The sequence below is a fragment of the Chelonoidis abingdonii genome, chromosome 10 (assembly GCF_003597395.2).
Source record: "Chelonoidis abingdonii isolate Lonesome George chromosome 10, CheloAbing_2.0, whole genome shotgun sequence".
NCBI lineage: Eukaryota > Metazoa > Chordata > Testudines > Testudinidae > Chelonoidis > Chelonoidis abingdonii.
The window spans coordinates 32,126,062-32,143,559 of NC_133778.1; the positions used below are offsets into that span (position 1 = coordinate 32,126,062).

A 17,498-nucleotide genomic window follows, 5' to 3' on the forward strand; every position below is an offset into this window, starting at 1 on the left:
TCCAGCTCACTGAGGAAAGTGGGGACTATACTTTCCCCCTTTCCCCACCAAAAGTCTCAAAGGGGTGTGTCTCTGCCTCTTCTCCACATCAGAGGAGACTTGGGAAGGTGAGGTTTTCCTCCCCTACTATCTAAGGGTAGAGTAACTCTTAGCCTCATCTCTCCTCCCCATCTAACCCTCACAGGAAGCCCTGGAGGGCCCTTCTGCTTCTCCTCCCTAACCAGAAGCAGAGAGAAGCTCTGAGGCTCTGCCTTGCCTTTCTGTCCCACCAGAAGAGCAGAGGAAGCCCTGGGGAGATTTTCTTCCTGTGCTCCACAAAAAGTGGACATCCACAGGGTAGTCTCTCTGCCTCTCCCTTTCACCCAAGCGAGCAGGGGGGGACGGTCACTAGTGATCTCAGCTCTCTCGGCAGCCTTCTCACTCTGCCATGCAGTCCAGCAGAGAACAGAAGGAAACAGATGAATCTGCAAGGGGTAAGGTAGAGCAGCAGGCAGGCAGGAAGAAATTCTGCTCAGCAGTGACCCCTATTGGCCAGTGGAACAAATTACTCCAAAATAAAAACCTTCCAGCAGCTGTTCTGAGGCCCTTCCACTCTGTTCAGCAGGTGGGTTAAAATAAGTAAGTTATTGACATCCCACTCAATCAGATTATTTCAATATCACAAAACTGGATAAAAAGCCATTCCCACTCCTTCTGTTGTGTGTGTGCCTCCCTTTCCTGCTTTTTGGGAGATGTCTTTGATAACTTTAGCAAATATAGTCTCCTGTTTCTTGAAGAATATTATAATCAATCCCTGCAGGGCATAGGCAAAGTAATATATGCCAACTTTTTCACAGAAATGATTCAACACTATATAAACAGTTGCTTTAGTGTTCTCCCCAACTCACAAGGAAACCGTCACTTTAACAATCTGCTTTTGGTAGGGTTGCCAATTTTGGTTGGATGTATTCCTAGAAGTTTCATTACATGACAAAATCTTTAATTAAAGATTAATCTCTAATTCTTGGAAACTCCAGAACAATCCTGGAGGGTTGGCAACTACAGCTTTTGAGTTCGAGGTGTAAATTACAATGAACGGAATGACTTAGAGCAAAACAGAAAGGCATATGCTTCAGCTCTGCTTACACTAGCTGTATCCTTTAGATTTTAAAAATGGATTGTGTCCATCCCATCATATTTAAGGAGGGTAGGCAGGAATGGGAGAAGTGGACATCAGACTACAATAGAAGACAGTGTATTCTTATGAAAATTCCCAAGGCCATAATATAGAATTTGCCTTGAAACAAACATTTACATTAAACATTAAAACATGTTAATGAAGTCTGTTTATATTCAAAGTGATTGATTCTCTGTGAAATCACTTAATATTTGATTTGCAAACAGAAACTGAGTAAAATGTACAGTATTGTTCAGCGCATGAGGCAGAGTTATTGCAGCTTTTCCTTATTTATAGTGCTTTAATTCCTTAATAATATAAATGAACTTTAAAAATCCTTCTTATAGACACAAACAAGATTAGATCACAGCTAAATATTATTTTAATCTGAAATTACTCAGAGAAAATATTACTCTGGGTATCTATACTTTATGTCATTTGTTTCATATTTTAAAGAATTTATTATGAAGAATACAGAATCTGAAATCAAGAATCTAATTTTCCTTTTAAAAAAACTAGGAATATTTTTACTGGATAATTATTTTACAGTTATATTCCAAGTTGAGTATGATGAAAGGGATAGTTTAGGTTTAAAGTTTTACATTAAATTCTTTAATAGCAATTCATTTAATAAATAGCATATTTGTTACTTAGTTCTCTCATATGTGAGTATCTTGCCAAATATCAGTGTAACTTTACATTTACTTTCAGAATGAAAACAACTAAATGTTTGAAACTCTATGCAATTAACTTCATTAGAAATTACTAAATTAAACACATATGCTTTCTTTCCAACATTATTTTAGTTACTAATTACTTGAATTTAAGATAAACAGAATTGTTGATTTTATAAGCTATTTTATTACATAAGCATTACAAAGGAAGTTGTCGGATATTCAAGAGAAAAGACTATAGTACAACCATGGTTGTATAAATTATAGGTATTATTCTGTAAACACACAGTTCAAAAGTTGTAGCAGACTTTTTATCAATTAATCTTGCCTGACACATCTTTCCTCCCATAGCTCAATAGTCAGTTTAATATAGGCAATATATATGTACCAGATTTTCAATTTGTCAAACATTTCTATACTGGATTTTTGATTTTGCAGCCATGGCCACTAAATATGTGTATTGCCTGCAATCACAATAATTCTGCCATTATCTGTTTAATTTCAAGGAATAGGATACTTCCCTAATAAAGAAGACAGTAAAGTATATACCACTGAAATAACTCTTGCATCAATTTTCCAGCATCAGAAACCCTTCAGTTTGGGACAAACCAAAGACAGTTTCAGATACTCTTGTAGTAGTTACTATTTTTATGACTTGGCTCAAAAGCTTGTCTTAATCTCTTTATTGGGAGAAGCTGCAAGCTTGCCAACTTTAGCAAATGTTAATACAGGTCATGCGTTCCAGGAAAGTATATAGTGAACAAGTGCTGTTCCATTTTAACAAAAGGAAATTTAGAATAAGGTGATGGAAGAGAGTAATAAACAATATTGTTGAAGTCCTACTTCCAGTTCTGTGGTATCCTGCAGACATCTGCTTATACTTTGGTTCATTTTCCTTGAGCTGTTACATGAAGTAACTCACTAACTCTAGTGTTCCTGCATTACCCATATTGTCATGGGCATTGTGGCACTTGTAAGCAGGGACTTCATCCTTCCAATCTCCATACACACTATAAGGCTTCATATTCACTCAGTCCACAAACCAAAACACAGTGAGCACAAACATGTCAACAAAACTACTGGAACTGAAGAGATGCCGAACCAATACATGAAGTACTGCACATTTTATATAAATATAATCTTAATACACAGGCTATGAACTAAGACTCCTAAGCAGTTCCTGTTAAAACCCTTTAAGCCTGTCTGTACTACCAATGAGATTGATTCTGAAGTCATTCCTGAACAACTGACTCTCCCTGCTCAGGAAGTTCAGGCCTCAAACAAGTATTTCTTCCCGTCTCTTCCCTTACTTTCTAAAAACCAAAGACTTTCTAACTGGCATAGACATCTGGGATAGATGAAATCACCTATCATACTCGATTCCAGACTGGAGATCCACACCACTTTACTGAACTGTGTGTGTTGGGAGCCTCACCAGGTAAGCTTCCAGCTTGTAAAGAAGAATCTGCAATCCTAGGTTAAAGGACTGAAAGTAACACCTCACCCATCCATGCAGCCTGCATGCTCCTTCCAGGTTGGGTATCAGGGATCCCTATTCACAGACCCCAAATCGGAGAAAGCTGAAAGAACATTCAGGGAACTCTTTTGGGTGACTAAAGTTCTGTCCACCGGGAGTCCGAGTGAATATGTAAAAGTAGTGGGAACTCCTAACCCAAGAAGGGAGTCTCAGTGCTCTAGAAACAGCCATTCAGCCACCCGTGCCACTGGAGATGCGACCAGGTCCCCATTACCCCACAGGCGCCAGCCACACACTACCTAGAACTGTCCAGCACTACCGCGTGCTGCATCAATGGCAGCCCAGCCCTAGCAACCCGCACGTCGAGCCGCTGCTGGGAATGAGGGTGGGGGGAGAAAAGGAGACATTACCAGAGTTTTGTTCCCGTTCTTGCTGAGGGGCCCTCGGAAAACTCCCTTGATGTTGCGAAAGTGTCCATTGCTGAGGTGCGTGGAGCTGATGACAATGTAGTAACACTCCATGGGGCAGCCGCCGCCTCCGCCGCAGCCGCGTCCATGCACCCCTGTGCCGGCAGCTCAGGCAGACCCAGGGCGGGCGGAGTGACGGTTCTGTGCTGAGGGGCCCGGAGGAAGCAAAGCCCCACCGGCATGTACACCACCTCCGGCTAATCTCGGCAGTTAACCCAGCCGCCCAACTCCTCCGCCTGGCAGAGCTCGGTCCCCCTCCCCTCGCGGCGTGGAGGGGGGCCGGGAGAGACACACACAGGAATTGCAGGCTCCCGGGGGCACGGTCCAGAGTCTCCCGCGGTCTCAGGGCAGCGCTGGCTGGAGGAGGAGGCGGCGCGGCGGCAGCAGCATCTCAGCGGCTTTGCTGAAGGAGTCTGAGCTGCTGCCTCTCACAGGCATAGTGTTGTTATACCGCGCAGTGTTGCCGGTCCATTGCACTGAGCCAATGGCAGGGAGCCACTAGGCTGATCCCGGGAGCTGTCAGAGTACAGCTGTCACACGCCGCCTTCCCCCCACCCCCCTCCCCCGGCCGCGGGCTATTGTCTCGGCCCCACTTCCCCAGCCGCAGCGGGAGGCGGCCGGGAGACCCAGGCGGCCGCAGCGCAGGTAAAGGAGAAGGAGCGAAGGAAACCTGGGGGGGGGGGGACGGGAAAGTGGAAGCAGAAGAGGCGGCTCCCGGCCCTGGCTGACTGGGAACGCTTCGCATCAATTGCAGCAAATCCCTGGCCCAGGAGCAACCCAGCCTGAGACAGCGGCTTCCCCCCGGGAGTGTTCCCGGCCCCGCTGCTCTCCGCCGGGCACGGGCAGGGCTCTGACCCGGGGGACGGGGGGTGAGGGGTGGGACACGCTTTCTAATCTAGCGTCTGGTTAGTCCGGGATTTGTGGACAGGGCAGCCAGCCAGAGCAGGGCTCAGGGGCCCCACCCTCCTGCCCTCTCCCCCCGCTCGCCCGTCACGCTAGGAGCGGGCTGGCACCGGGCTCTGCTGCCTCTGTCGAGCCCCGCCTCTAGCAGCTGCAGGTGACAAGGGAGCTCGCCGCCGCTGCCCCGTCCTCTTCCCTGAGCGGCCCCTCCCCGCCCCGTGCAGCTCTAGCACCGGGGACTAGGGGCATGGCTCCCCCAACCCAGCGAGCCCCGAAGAAGGGCTGGCCCTTGTTCAGGCCGCGACCGCTTGGCCCGGGCAGGCGATCCAGGCACAACGCCCGGCACCCCTTGGGCTCGGCTCGGGGCGGGGGCGCTCCGCGTGCGTGCTGCTTTTCTCCCCTCTGGCTCCTCGGGAGTCTATACGGGACTCATTAGCAGGCACTTACAGGGATCAATAGCAGCCAGCGGGCAGCCTGGGGACTACTCCTGCAGTGCATGTAGCGAGAGCTTTCTCCCCCTCTCTCTCAGGGCAGCCTTAATTGGTTAATAAGGATTTCAGAAGGATGTCTGGGCCTGAGCATAGGGCAAATGTCCCTCTGGGTTCTCCTGTGTCCCGCCCCGCCCCCAGTGGGGTAGAATTGAGGAAAATCCCTATACACTTCCAGTCACTCACGGCATCACTGAAGTTGGACAAAACGAAGCCTAGGTCCATGCTCCTACTACTCCCATGCCAATCACTTCCTAAATACACAATAGATACCAGACATCTCGCTCCACAAAACTGAGACCATTCTAAGTACTAGCAAAGTGTTACCTTATAGCCGGCTACAAACGGATCCAGGCTTCCTAGACCGATCAGACGCCCCCTTGTTAACGGGAAATTAAATAAGGGAAGGGTCGTAAAAACACGTTGGGCGAGGAAAACAATCTTGCTCCCTTGAAAAGAACACTCAGTACAGCGCAGGTAAGGGGAAAACTTGTCATAGATCGGAGTTCCGCTTTTTTTTTTTTGGAGGGGGCATTGCTCGTGTATTACTGCTGATAACGGACAGGAGTCTTTCAATACACTCAGCTGATATATTTTCTAGTTATCCGCTTGGGGGAGTCTGGGAATCTTTAAAATAAAGACCATGTTTACAAAACTTCCACCTCACCGACTGTTTAGTTAGGGTTGGACATGGGTGATGCAGTGTGTGGTTCGTTTTTTTAAATCTAGTAAAACCACATCAGTTTGTTGATTACAGTTTCCTTGAAAACTTCAAATTAAATTGCAACACTCTTCTAGCACTTCACAGTGTTGTTTTTATTTTTCTAACTGCAGATATTATATCCCACTGAGCTGTGAACGTCTAATTATGTGGTTTTCTCTGACTCTGAGGCATTGTGGTCTCGTTGCTAAGGAATGAGGATGGAAATGAAGACACCTATGTTCTATTCTTAGTTTGTGACAGACCTGTATCATCACCACGAAGTCACTTTCTTCAACTTTAAAATGTATATAATACTTACCCTCCACTTATAAAGTAGTTGGAAAATCTATGGGAGAAAAACACTAATTAAGAGACAGTATATATTATTTATCTTCCCCAAATGTAGCCAATATTTAAAACCTATCAACAGTTCTTACCATTTATGAACTAATACTTCTTTCCTTGTTATAGCAATAAAACATATCTTGCATGCAAACAATTCAACACTGTCACAAAACCAAACCTGGTTTTTCCTGTGGATTCAGCCACCTGCACCTTTATTACACATAGTGTTAAGATGTTCTTAGGGGCCCCCATAACCCTTTCAGTCCACTTTACATTCACTGTTTAGTGCTAGGAGTCAGGTTTTTGTGGCATAAGGTTGATTCCATTGCTGAAAATGGGAATTGTAGCAAAAAGAATTAACTCAGAACTACAATGTAATATCACAAAATGCCTCCCAGCCAGCATTTGCTCCTGGCAGCAAAATATGATGATCTTATCAGTTTGTGTTGGAAAATAAGGAAGCTGCTTCTAGGAAATTCTGATGGGTGTCACTTTCCTGTCAGAATTTCCTATCTTTATCATTTATATCCTTGATACAGGAGGCAACAATTTATGATAGGATCCTTCCTCCTATTAGAATTTGCTATCTTCTCTAGTTCTCATCTTGCAGTAGGTAGTAAATTTTGGCAGGTGTCAGTCATACATCAGAATTTGCTAGCTGTTGCACCAATGAATCAAATGATGAAAGTAGGACATTGTGACAGGTGAGACTTGTCAGAATTTGCTACTAACTTACAGGAATATGCCAGAAAATATAGAGTAAAATCTATTTATGTGCATGTACACACACACCCCTGAAGTAAGTAGCGAGATTACTACAAAATAATATGGGTTTGGAGCCACCTCACCATAATCAATAGTTAGTAGATTTAGTATCACAGCACACTAGCCCAAACCTAGCCTTTGGTAGGACTACTGATGTGAATAAGGTGTGCAGGATTGGTCCCTTAAAGATATCTTGCCACAGAAAATTGTTTGCATTATTTCCTTGTTTTGAAGACACAATGCCAGTTGTGAAGTTTAGACTGCAAGTTTTTTAAGGCAAGGACGATGTCTTCTTATCTGCTTATACAGAGCATAGCACAATAGGGCTCTGACCATGACTGAGGCCTATGGGAACTACTACAAAATAAATAATAAATAAGTATTAATAAATTATAGGAAGTGGCAGGAGGCAGGAAAAGAGAACATCACAGGAGAAGAGACGATGTTAGAAGATTGTGTGTGAATCCTTATAGGGGTATTTCTTATATAGAAGCGGTATGGGAATTCTACATCATGTCCAGGCAGGCATCTGAAAGATGTGTAGTTTTGTTTCAGTTACTTTTACCAAGTGCACTGACACGGATATAAAATATTGATGTGCTAATATCAACTGTCCATTGAAAACTACTGAAAGCAATAGTTTACAACAGTAAAGTGTGTCAGTTGTATGGCAATAAACACAACACTTAAAATAATTGTGTTATCACTATGACTCTACTTTCACAAATTTTCATGATCTTCATAGCTTTTCTTCCTGGCTGCCATGCTGGCTATAATGTTCCATGGAATCTGCTGAATTCTTCATGCTTTACCCTTAGTGTCAACTAATATGTTATTGATGGTAGAAATGATCCTGGGCCTTTGTCATACCACTCCTAAATACTTGATCCAAGCACATTAATAGTAGCTGTCAGCAATTGCTTTTTCTGTTTCTTTTCCATAATCATCAGGCTATGCTTGGGAACCAAAGAACTGAAACCAACTGACTATGCACATGGATAGTACATAGGGCAAATTTCATGTACTCTAACAGATAAATAAATACAGTTGGATTGGGACTAGTTTAAGGGGATGACAAAATATTAAGCAGGTAAAACAAGTCCAGGAAGAAAATAAATGTCTGGCTTTCAGTGATTTCATTGCTCCTAGCAATTGTTAATAAATTTAGAATGCACATATTATATTTAATATTTATGTGACCACAATGTTGATGGTGGGATCAAATGACAATGAAGTGCTGTCTGTTTCCTTAAAAAAAAAAAAAAACCAGTAAAATGATTAAGAATTGGCCATTTAGATTGGCAGTGAGCAAACATTTACTGATTTATAAAAATCTATCCATAATAAAATGTGTAGGCACATGTACAAAGCATTAATTAACTAAATAATATTTTGACCAATGTCATTCAGATGAACTCTCCCACAGTCATATGTGACCAACCAGATACTCCACTGAGGTAAAAATCCAAGGATAAAGTAATATTCAGAAGCCACCTGACCTGTGATTCAAAGTGTATACTATTAACAGATACAATATCATATAATACTTTGCACTCATATAGTGCCTTTTATTAGTAGATGTTAGAATATCTTGGAAACATCAATTAATTGGACGACACAACAGCTCTATGGAAGGAAGGAATTACAAGATTCCCACAGAACTGATGGGTATACTGACACTGAAATGTCAAGTGTTATGCCTACAGAGCAAGTCAAAGGCAGAGCTGGGAACAAAATTATTCTGACTCCAAGCCTCTGCTCTCACCATTAGATAATACCTCCCTCCAGTGCATGCAAAAGTGAATTAAAGTTTCCAGGTCTGAATTTTTTTTGGGGGGGGGTAGGGGTGGGGGGATTAAAAATAGATATAATGTACAAAATGGACAGTCTGGGGACGGAACGCCTGATATAAAATATACACAATCACAGCATTATTTTAGTATCTGTCTCTGGGTCCCAAATAAATCATCTTGAGGTTGTATGCAAACTCTTAGTAGTTATCCTAGTTTAATGACTGGATAAAAGAGTAGATCTAATTATATCTTGAATTGTGGAGCATGTAAGTAAAATAGGAATCACTGAGACAAAACTGATTTCCCTTGTTCATTTAATGGTTCTACAGTATCTTAACGTTTTAAGCCAAACTCTGCTCTCTTCAGCAGTGACTGGAGAAGGTTGTTTTGTAGCTACACTGACACACCTTCGGGTTATCTAATTAACCATCATAAGGTTACAACATTCTTTTATTATTCCTTTCATAGCGATTCTAACTTTCGGTAGTACTTTCTACCAATTCATATCAACAACAACTCCTACATAATTGCTGTTTTAAAAGTTCCATAAATTTAAGAAGATAACAATGAATAGACAGAGAGGAGAACAACAAAAATGAAAAGAACTAGGAAGGCTATGCAATCACTTTCCTTGGAATAAGGCAAAGAAAAATATTGGCAGGGACTGAGCAGAACAAAAAATTGTTTTGGACTTCTAAATACAACGTTAATAGTGGGCCAACCAACTTCTGCCTGGGGTTACAAAGAAAATTCCCCTATGGACAAGTTATTCCATAATTGCCCACTTCAGGGAATCTTGAATCTTCAGGGAATCTTCAGGGAATCTTGTACCTCTGAAGTATCTGACACTGACCACTGTTGGATAAAGGGTACCTGATTAGACAGACCACTGTTTGATCAGGTATGGTAAATGCTATGTTCCTATTAAATATCCATTTTCAGTAGAGTGAAATGTTTTCAGACTTTCTGGCAGACATACCAATGTTCCTTGTGTACCAGAATTAGTTCCAGAAAGTATTGTAAACTTTTCATCATGGTTGTGAATAACTGGCCTGTTCCATACACCCAAATCTGTGAACAATTTATACTGTGATCTGTAACAAAGAAGAATATCTGGAAGGCTATGACACTTCCTGCTGGTGATGAAGGTAAGGTTGCCACCTTGTGTTGGACAAAATTTTATTCAGTTTCACAGTCACCTCTCTTGTCAAACTCTGCTCCTCCCCAGGCTCAACTATTAGTTGTATTAATTAACTCAATAGTCAGACTCTCCTCCTGAATGGCTGCTTCCTCATGTTCTCTTGCCCAACTTATCTCTTTTCCCCTCCCCCACATATCTGTCTTCCCACCCCTGGTTTCACTCATCTTCCTAAGTGTCTGCCATCTCCTCAATTATTGACCACACACTTTTTAGCTCTTTCCCTCCCTTTTCTTCTGTCCTTAACCTTTTATCAGTCCATGATTCCTACAAACCATGAAGCTTCTCCCTTTTGTCCTTCCCCCCCCTCCATCTCATTGTTCTACTCTGCCTCCAAAGTTCACTGTCTTGGATGCTCTACTTCATTCTGTCTTATTCAATCTGCAGTCTTTCACGTTTTCATAAGAGTATCAGACCTGATAATAGCCATCCAATGCCCCATTATATTCTCCCTATTCTATTAGAATAGCCTGCAAGGAGTTGTGGGAACACATAAATTCTTACAAAACTGCAAATGCAAACCTAGCACCCAGAGACAGGAGATGGATTTGTGACAATCCCTGGAAGGTGATGGGACTATAACGCAATGAATGAATTGTATTAATCAACACACAGTGGTTAGTTTTTCTATCTGTGACAAATATAATGCTCAATATTCTGCCGTTTTATATTTAACAACATTCTTCATTTAATAAATAATCCAAGCATAATTTAATACAATTTGTTCTTTAGTAAAAACATATTCTTCATGTTGCTTAATAGTTATCAAAGCATGTTACAAACTACAGAATACCAAATAGCTTTACGTCAAGAAATCATTTCACCAACCACGTAAATGCACCCAATGGTGGTAGACATTAGCAACTGTTCAACACTCATAAGAGTTCTAATCCAGCTCCCATTAATCTCCCATGGATTTCAGTGGGAGTTGGAACCAGCCCAAGGATACTGCAAAGTCTAGGGGATCTGTTTGTCCCCTTCACAAGGATATGCCTTTTTTTATGCTCCCCCCCTTATTTAAAACAGCCTCCTTCCATTGGCCTATCCTAGTTTGCAGTTCCTTCTCACAACTAACTTCTTCCATTAGGCCTTCTTTTCTTTTTTTTTTTTTTAAGTTCATTTCATGTCCCTTTTCCTTGTTCTAAGGGAAAGGTTAAAGAGACCTGCTCAGTTTACCTTTTCTACACTATTGTTATCTATACTATTCATTATTTTATATACCTCTCACTTCTCCCCTATTAGTCATTTTCTCTCTAAAAATATCAATCCCAATATTTACAATGTCTCCTTATACAGAAGTCTTTCTATGCCTACAGTCACGTTCATACCTGCTCCATTTAGGAATAATCTCTTTCTATTTCTGCCATATTTCTTTTTTGGAGGGAGTAACCAGAATTAAACACAGCATTCAGAGTAAGGATAACACCAGTGATTCAAAATAATGAATCATATGATTCATTATCATATTTTCAGTATTATTTCAATAAAGCCTAATTTTGTGTTTACTTTTTTGGCTGTCACTGCACACTGAGCAGAGATTTTTGTTAGACTGTCCATGATGACACAAAGACTTTTTTTTCTGAGTTGACACAGTGAGATTTAGAACCCAGTATATGTAAGATCCTTTCAAATTACTGCTTCATCACCTGGCATTCATCAGCAATGAATTTTGCCTCACATGCTCTGCATTTATGTAGCTTTATTAGCTGTGTATGGAGTTCTTCAAAGTCTTCCCTAGACTTGGCTAATTTAAACAATTTTGTGTAATCTATGAAATTTGCCATATCACTGCTCACTGTGTTTTCCAGATCATTAACAAATATATTCAACTATACGAGCATAAAAACAGTTTTTTGGGCACCCTATAGATGACATTTTGCCATGTACAAAAATGATAATTTCCTATTACTTTTTTGGGCCCAGTCCTGCAAAGATTTATCCATGTGAGTAATTCTACTTCACTTCAGTGTGACTACTCATATAAGTACTTAAATGGGTAAATCTTTGCAGGATTTGGCTCTTTGTTTTCTGCCTCTTAGCAAGTTTAGTATTTTACCTCTTAACCTGAGACTAATTAGGGCTTGTCTGCACAGTAACTGGAAGTAAATGGAACTGAAATAACTAAGTTTGTTGAAATTCATACCTTTAGTTATTTTGCTCCAACTCTTCCTTTTTTTGATACCTCAAAACTCTGACAATTCTTGAACTTCATTACTTAAAAAGAATAAGGGTATCTCACTAACATCCTCTATGATAAAGACTTATTCACAGAAATCATTTAGCTTCTCTGTATAGTCTTTATCCTCCTTCATTGCCTCTTTAATCCCTTAACAGTCCACCTTATTCAACAATTCTCCCTCAGTCTTTCTGTAGTAAGTAGATACTACTACTCAGAGGTTCAATTACAGTTACCTCTTGAACCAGCTCTGGCTGGTTGGTTGGTTTGTTTTTTTAAGACTAAGCTGAGAGGAGCCTATCCTCTCAAATGCTTTAGAACTAACTGCTCCAATAAGCAGTCATTGAAAGTGTCAATAAATTGCTTCTTTAAACCTTGTCCCCAAGTGACATAAATTATGACCAGTTTACACGTGGTGATGATTTATAAATTCTGTATGAGATTTTGCATTTTCTGTATGTGGCTTTACCAAATTGTAAACTCTACTTTAAATGTGGGGGCTACTTGTCTCCTCTGTTGTGCTTTTGCATCCAACTTGGACTGAATGTCCAAAGGTGCGTGGCAAAGGGCTAACAAAAGATAGTTGTTGATTTACATGCTTAACCACTGAAACATAATTGCTTTAGATAATAGGCATCTGCCCAGAGGAACCAGTTTCTATTGTGAAAACTGACCCTTATTCCTATCCTTTGTTTCCTCTCTTTTAACCATTATTGATCCATGAAAGGACCATCTCTCTTGTCCCATACATGCTTAGATGGTTTAAAAGACTTTGGTGAGGGACCTCGTCAAAGACTTTCTGAAAGTATATTGATTGGATTATCCTTGTCCACGTGTTTGTTGATGCCTTCAAAGAATGTTAATAGATTGGTGAGGTATGATTTCCTTTTACAAAAGCCATGTTTACTCTTCCACAACACATTGTGATCATCTATGTGTCTGATAATTCTGTTCTTTACTATGGTTCCAACCAATTTGGCTGGTATTGAAGTTAGGCTTACCATCATGCAGTTCCTCTGGAGGTTTTTTTTAAAAAGTCAGCATTACATTAGTTACCCTCCAACCATCTGGTACAGAGGTTGATTTAAGTGATAGCTTTCATACCACAGTTAGTAGTTCTGCAATTTCATATCTGAGTTCCTTCAGAACCCTTGAGTGAATACCATGTGGTCTTGGTGACTTATTACTGTTTAATTTTACAATATGCCATTGATTATTGTCAGTCTGACTTATTTCAGAAATGCCTACTATGTATGACAAATGTCTAAATGCTCCCTGATCTGCATAATGAACTGGATACAGTGATGACAGTGTGTGATCCCAGCTGTGCTTCATAAAACTCAGTATAAGGTGTGTCCTGCCACAATGATTTTACAGGTAAATGCAATAAAGCCAGAGAACTTCTGAACTTTCCTCAAAGTTACCTTCTCTGCTGCCCCCAGCAACTCCCTCAAATGTGGAAAGACCTGACTCACCAGCTAGCACAATATCCACGTCAGGACCGTCAGTCTTTTCAGAAGCAGTGGGCCACTGAGCCTGTAAATCATGAACTAGCAGGCACCAAGCAGCCTTTTCAATGCTTCGCATTTCTGCTAAAGAAAATTAACTAAATAATGAGCCAGTGAGGTCACTGCCATTTCTAAGATTACAATAGAGCTGAATACCTCAAAGGCAGCACAGAAACAGAGTGCCCTTAGTGGGCCCTTAAATGTAGGAGTCAGCCACATAACTGAGATCAGGACCTGGATCTGGATACAAACTTTCCCAAGTTGCATGGTATTCAGATCAGAGGAGTTCAGCTCTCAACTCACATCTCAATGTTAACATATATATAGCAAGACTAGTGAAAGGAAGTGTAAAAATCATTTCTATCATAACTGGACTTCTAGTTACACTTATAAAAAAGACAAATGAAAACCTTTAAATCATTCTTGCAAGGACAGTGTAATAATTATAACATCTCTCAAACCACTATTTCACTTCATCATTTTCAGTTCAATAATATATTTCTTGGTGGAAATAACTGAATTTAACCTGAAATGATAGTGTTAATAGGTCAGAAAGCAGGGATACGTTACTGTTGAATGAATAAAAATAGGAACTCAAATGGAGGAAAATAAATTATATTTGATTAAAATTCAAAGTATGAGACTCAACTACACATTACAATAGCTCATTTCTTGTTGTTTGTAATGATCATAGAAAAGAAATGGAAAGGAAACCCAAGGACCATTGGCTTTCAGTGCCCAATGTGAGACACTTTAAAGGGGCCTTATTTTCACAGACTGAATGCTCTGCCTTTTCTGAAAAAGAGGGCCATTTGATGTGTCTATAGTTGGACCCCAAAAACTGAGACACCAAACATCGCTAGTCACTTTTGAAAATCCTGGCCATTTTTCTAACACATTGATCACTTTCAGAATGTGTTCATATCAATAGTACAACAAAACTACAGTATATTATATGTATGCTACAGAAGAATATTGTTAAATATCATGACACATTGTACCCTTAACATGGTAGTCTACACAAAGTACAGCTCATACAATTATGTAGAAATAATATTAAGAGTTTGATTTAAACTTTCAAAAGTCAGTACATTCATATATTAGACTATCACAGTCATAACTTACCCTGTTGTACCTAAGCATTAGAGCATGTCACATATCTACATCAATTATGTCTGGAGGGTTTTTTTATGGAAACTGAAGTGTCTACCAGCTGCAGTTTGAGCCCTAAATCTATATTTGTTTTCAGTTCTGGATTTAAATTAGTCTCTTGACTTTATTTGAACATATTTTTATAGTTAATTTACCATTTTTATTACCACACAACTTTTAGAAGGCAATAAAACTCCTTGCATGGAAATATATGAGTTACATTATAAACCAGAAGAAAAAGAGCGGATATAGCCTGCGATTTAAATGCATGTAGACATGTGCTGTACTTCAAATAGTTTTTAAAGTATTCATTATGGTCATAATCCTGAATGGTGGTCAGCCCCTGCAATGTATTTGGGGAGACGCCCTATTTACTGATTAGAAGTTACTTAAATCCTTCCAGTAATACCTCACAACATACTATATTCGTCTACCGTACAGAAGGAATATTCGTTATGAATAGGCATATGTAAAATACTATAAAAATAATTTATTGGGAACAGAAGCCAATTTTCAAAACATTATTAACTTAAGTGTTTAATTAAAAATAGCCATTTCAAAGTGGCCTTGCACGCATTATGGCTTTCTGGCCTGTAGAATATCATAATAAGAAACAAAGTAAATTTTTGTTCTAAAATAAAGAGAGTTTCTAAAACCCAGTGTTTTCTTTTTTAGCAGTTTAAGTAAAAAAATATATGGACAACTTTGAATTGTCAAAATAATCTCACTCCGTGGCTGAAACCTTGCAGATTATTTTATTTATCCAAAAGTACTTCTGTATAGGTACATCTGAAACCCATGTAATCAGGAGCTTGACATAGATAGTGTTTTAAAATGTTAATACCAAAACAATTGGCTTTAGGATTACATAGACCCATGTTAAAGAGTCCACATACAGAAATCTGACTCAAGTAAATATATGATGCTCTCAGATAACTTTTACCTCATACAGTAGCATGTAATCTTTGCCTTTGAGCTACTTTGCTTTCATTGCACTGCTGAGGGACTGATTTCAATTCAGAGATCAGTCCCTCATGTCCCAAACTGGCAGAGGAGAATGTGCTTATGTCACACACATCCAGGGATGAGGTATTCTTTTCTTGAATGATAGCTTTGTTATTATGAGATGACCTGTGTATTTTGTGGGAGGTGCAGTAGGGCAACCTTCCTGCAAGTCTTCCTTGCTCTCCAGCTTTATCCTCACACTTACGGTTTTGCACTTTTGAATTTGTCACCGTTTTTGGAAGCTGATTCTAGAAGCAAAGGCCCACAAGATGGTTCTCAAGAGGGCGCCCTTGTTCTTCAGGTTCTACAAATACTTGTAGATTGTTATGTCCTTTTGTTGTTTAGCCTTTTAATACTGGGTCATAAATGAATCCCTGCAGCCTCCTGATCATTTCTGTTTCTCTTCTCTGAGCTCCTTCCCAATATGTCAATATTTGATCAGTTGGTGCCAGGAACTGAATGCCAATTTCCAAGCACAGTTGCATCTGAGCTATAGAGTCCTACTCTGTCCACATTTTTAGTTTGTGTGGTTCGGTTAAGCATGTTTGATGGGGTTGTGTACACTGCTGGAAAATTATTCAAAAAATACATGAGAAATCAATAACTTTTCACCTCTGAAGCCAACAGATCCTACAAGTTAGCTTCTGGGTTTGTAACCTGAAATCCTGCTTATGATCTCTAATGATGTAATTTAAACAGGAAAAAGTGAGATGCCCTGATTCTCGAAATGAAACATCCTGTCCTTAGGGGACAGATAGCTTCCTAGCAGGATTGTACATCATGATAATGGACAGACTTTCTTTACATGACATACCACGATTACATTAGAGAGACAAGGTGGATGAGATAATATTTTTCATTGGACCAACGCCTGTTTGAGAGAGAGACAAGCTTTCAAGCTTACACAGAGCTCTTATTCAGCATTACCTTGTAACTTGATGCCCATTTCACAACAGCTCTTAGTAACTAGAGGAAAAGCCAATGAGGTAATGAAGTCAGACTTTTATGGAATGTAAGGAATAAAAACCAGAAAAATAGACAGAGGCTTGTTATTTAATGTTTATTCAATCTTTAGTCAAGATTAATGTACTCTGAGGTGGTTACTTGATGACTCATACAAGCTGTGTTTAAGGTTAGGAGAACTTTACCACTACATACTGGGATACAATATTATTTTACTAATGTTTCTTTTATTTTTTTTCTGTGGTATATGACTTTGTCATGATTGTGACATTGCACTCCGTATGATTTTATGAAAATATGATAATGAGTGTGAATATAATGTAACCGGAATATGCTTCATGCATAAGGTCTCTTGTAAGGTATCATTACAAAGCTTATAATCTACTGAGTGTGGTCATCCTAATTGTATGAATGAATCATTCTTGTATCTGAAACTAGAAATATGAAATATAACTTTGAAGTCCTATTGTAATTTATGCAAAGTGTGGGACATTAATGGTGGTTTGGAATCTTGATGGCTCCCATTAACCAGGACAATTGCTGGTAGATGGCTCTGTTTACTTGCAAGCCTTCCTGTGAGTCAGGTCGGGAAGAATGAAGGCTTGGGGTCTCACAGGACATGTGACCATGTCACCTGGTACTGGAATCCATCTTAAACCTGGTGTTTTTCCATTTAGAAGGACCGAAAGAGACAAAAGATTCCTGCTTTGTTCCAAAGGGGTTGTTAA

General features: G+C 40.0%; 1 protein-coding gene across 1 annotated transcript in view; it reads right to left on the reverse strand.

Moving 5' to 3' along the window:
* Positions 1-3,885, reverse strand: part of ZNF804A (zinc finger protein 804A) — a 251,711-nt gene extending 247,826 nt beyond the window's left edge. Inside the window, exon 1 of the mRNA XM_032768211.2 lies at positions 3,718-3,885. Within this exon, the coding sequence (XP_032624102.1) occupies positions 3,718-3,828 (111 nt within the window). The 5' untranslated portion in view covers positions 3,829-3,885. The remainder of the gene's footprint in view (positions 1-3,717) is intronic.
* Between the last annotated feature and the right edge of the window lie 13,613 nt (positions 3,886-17,498).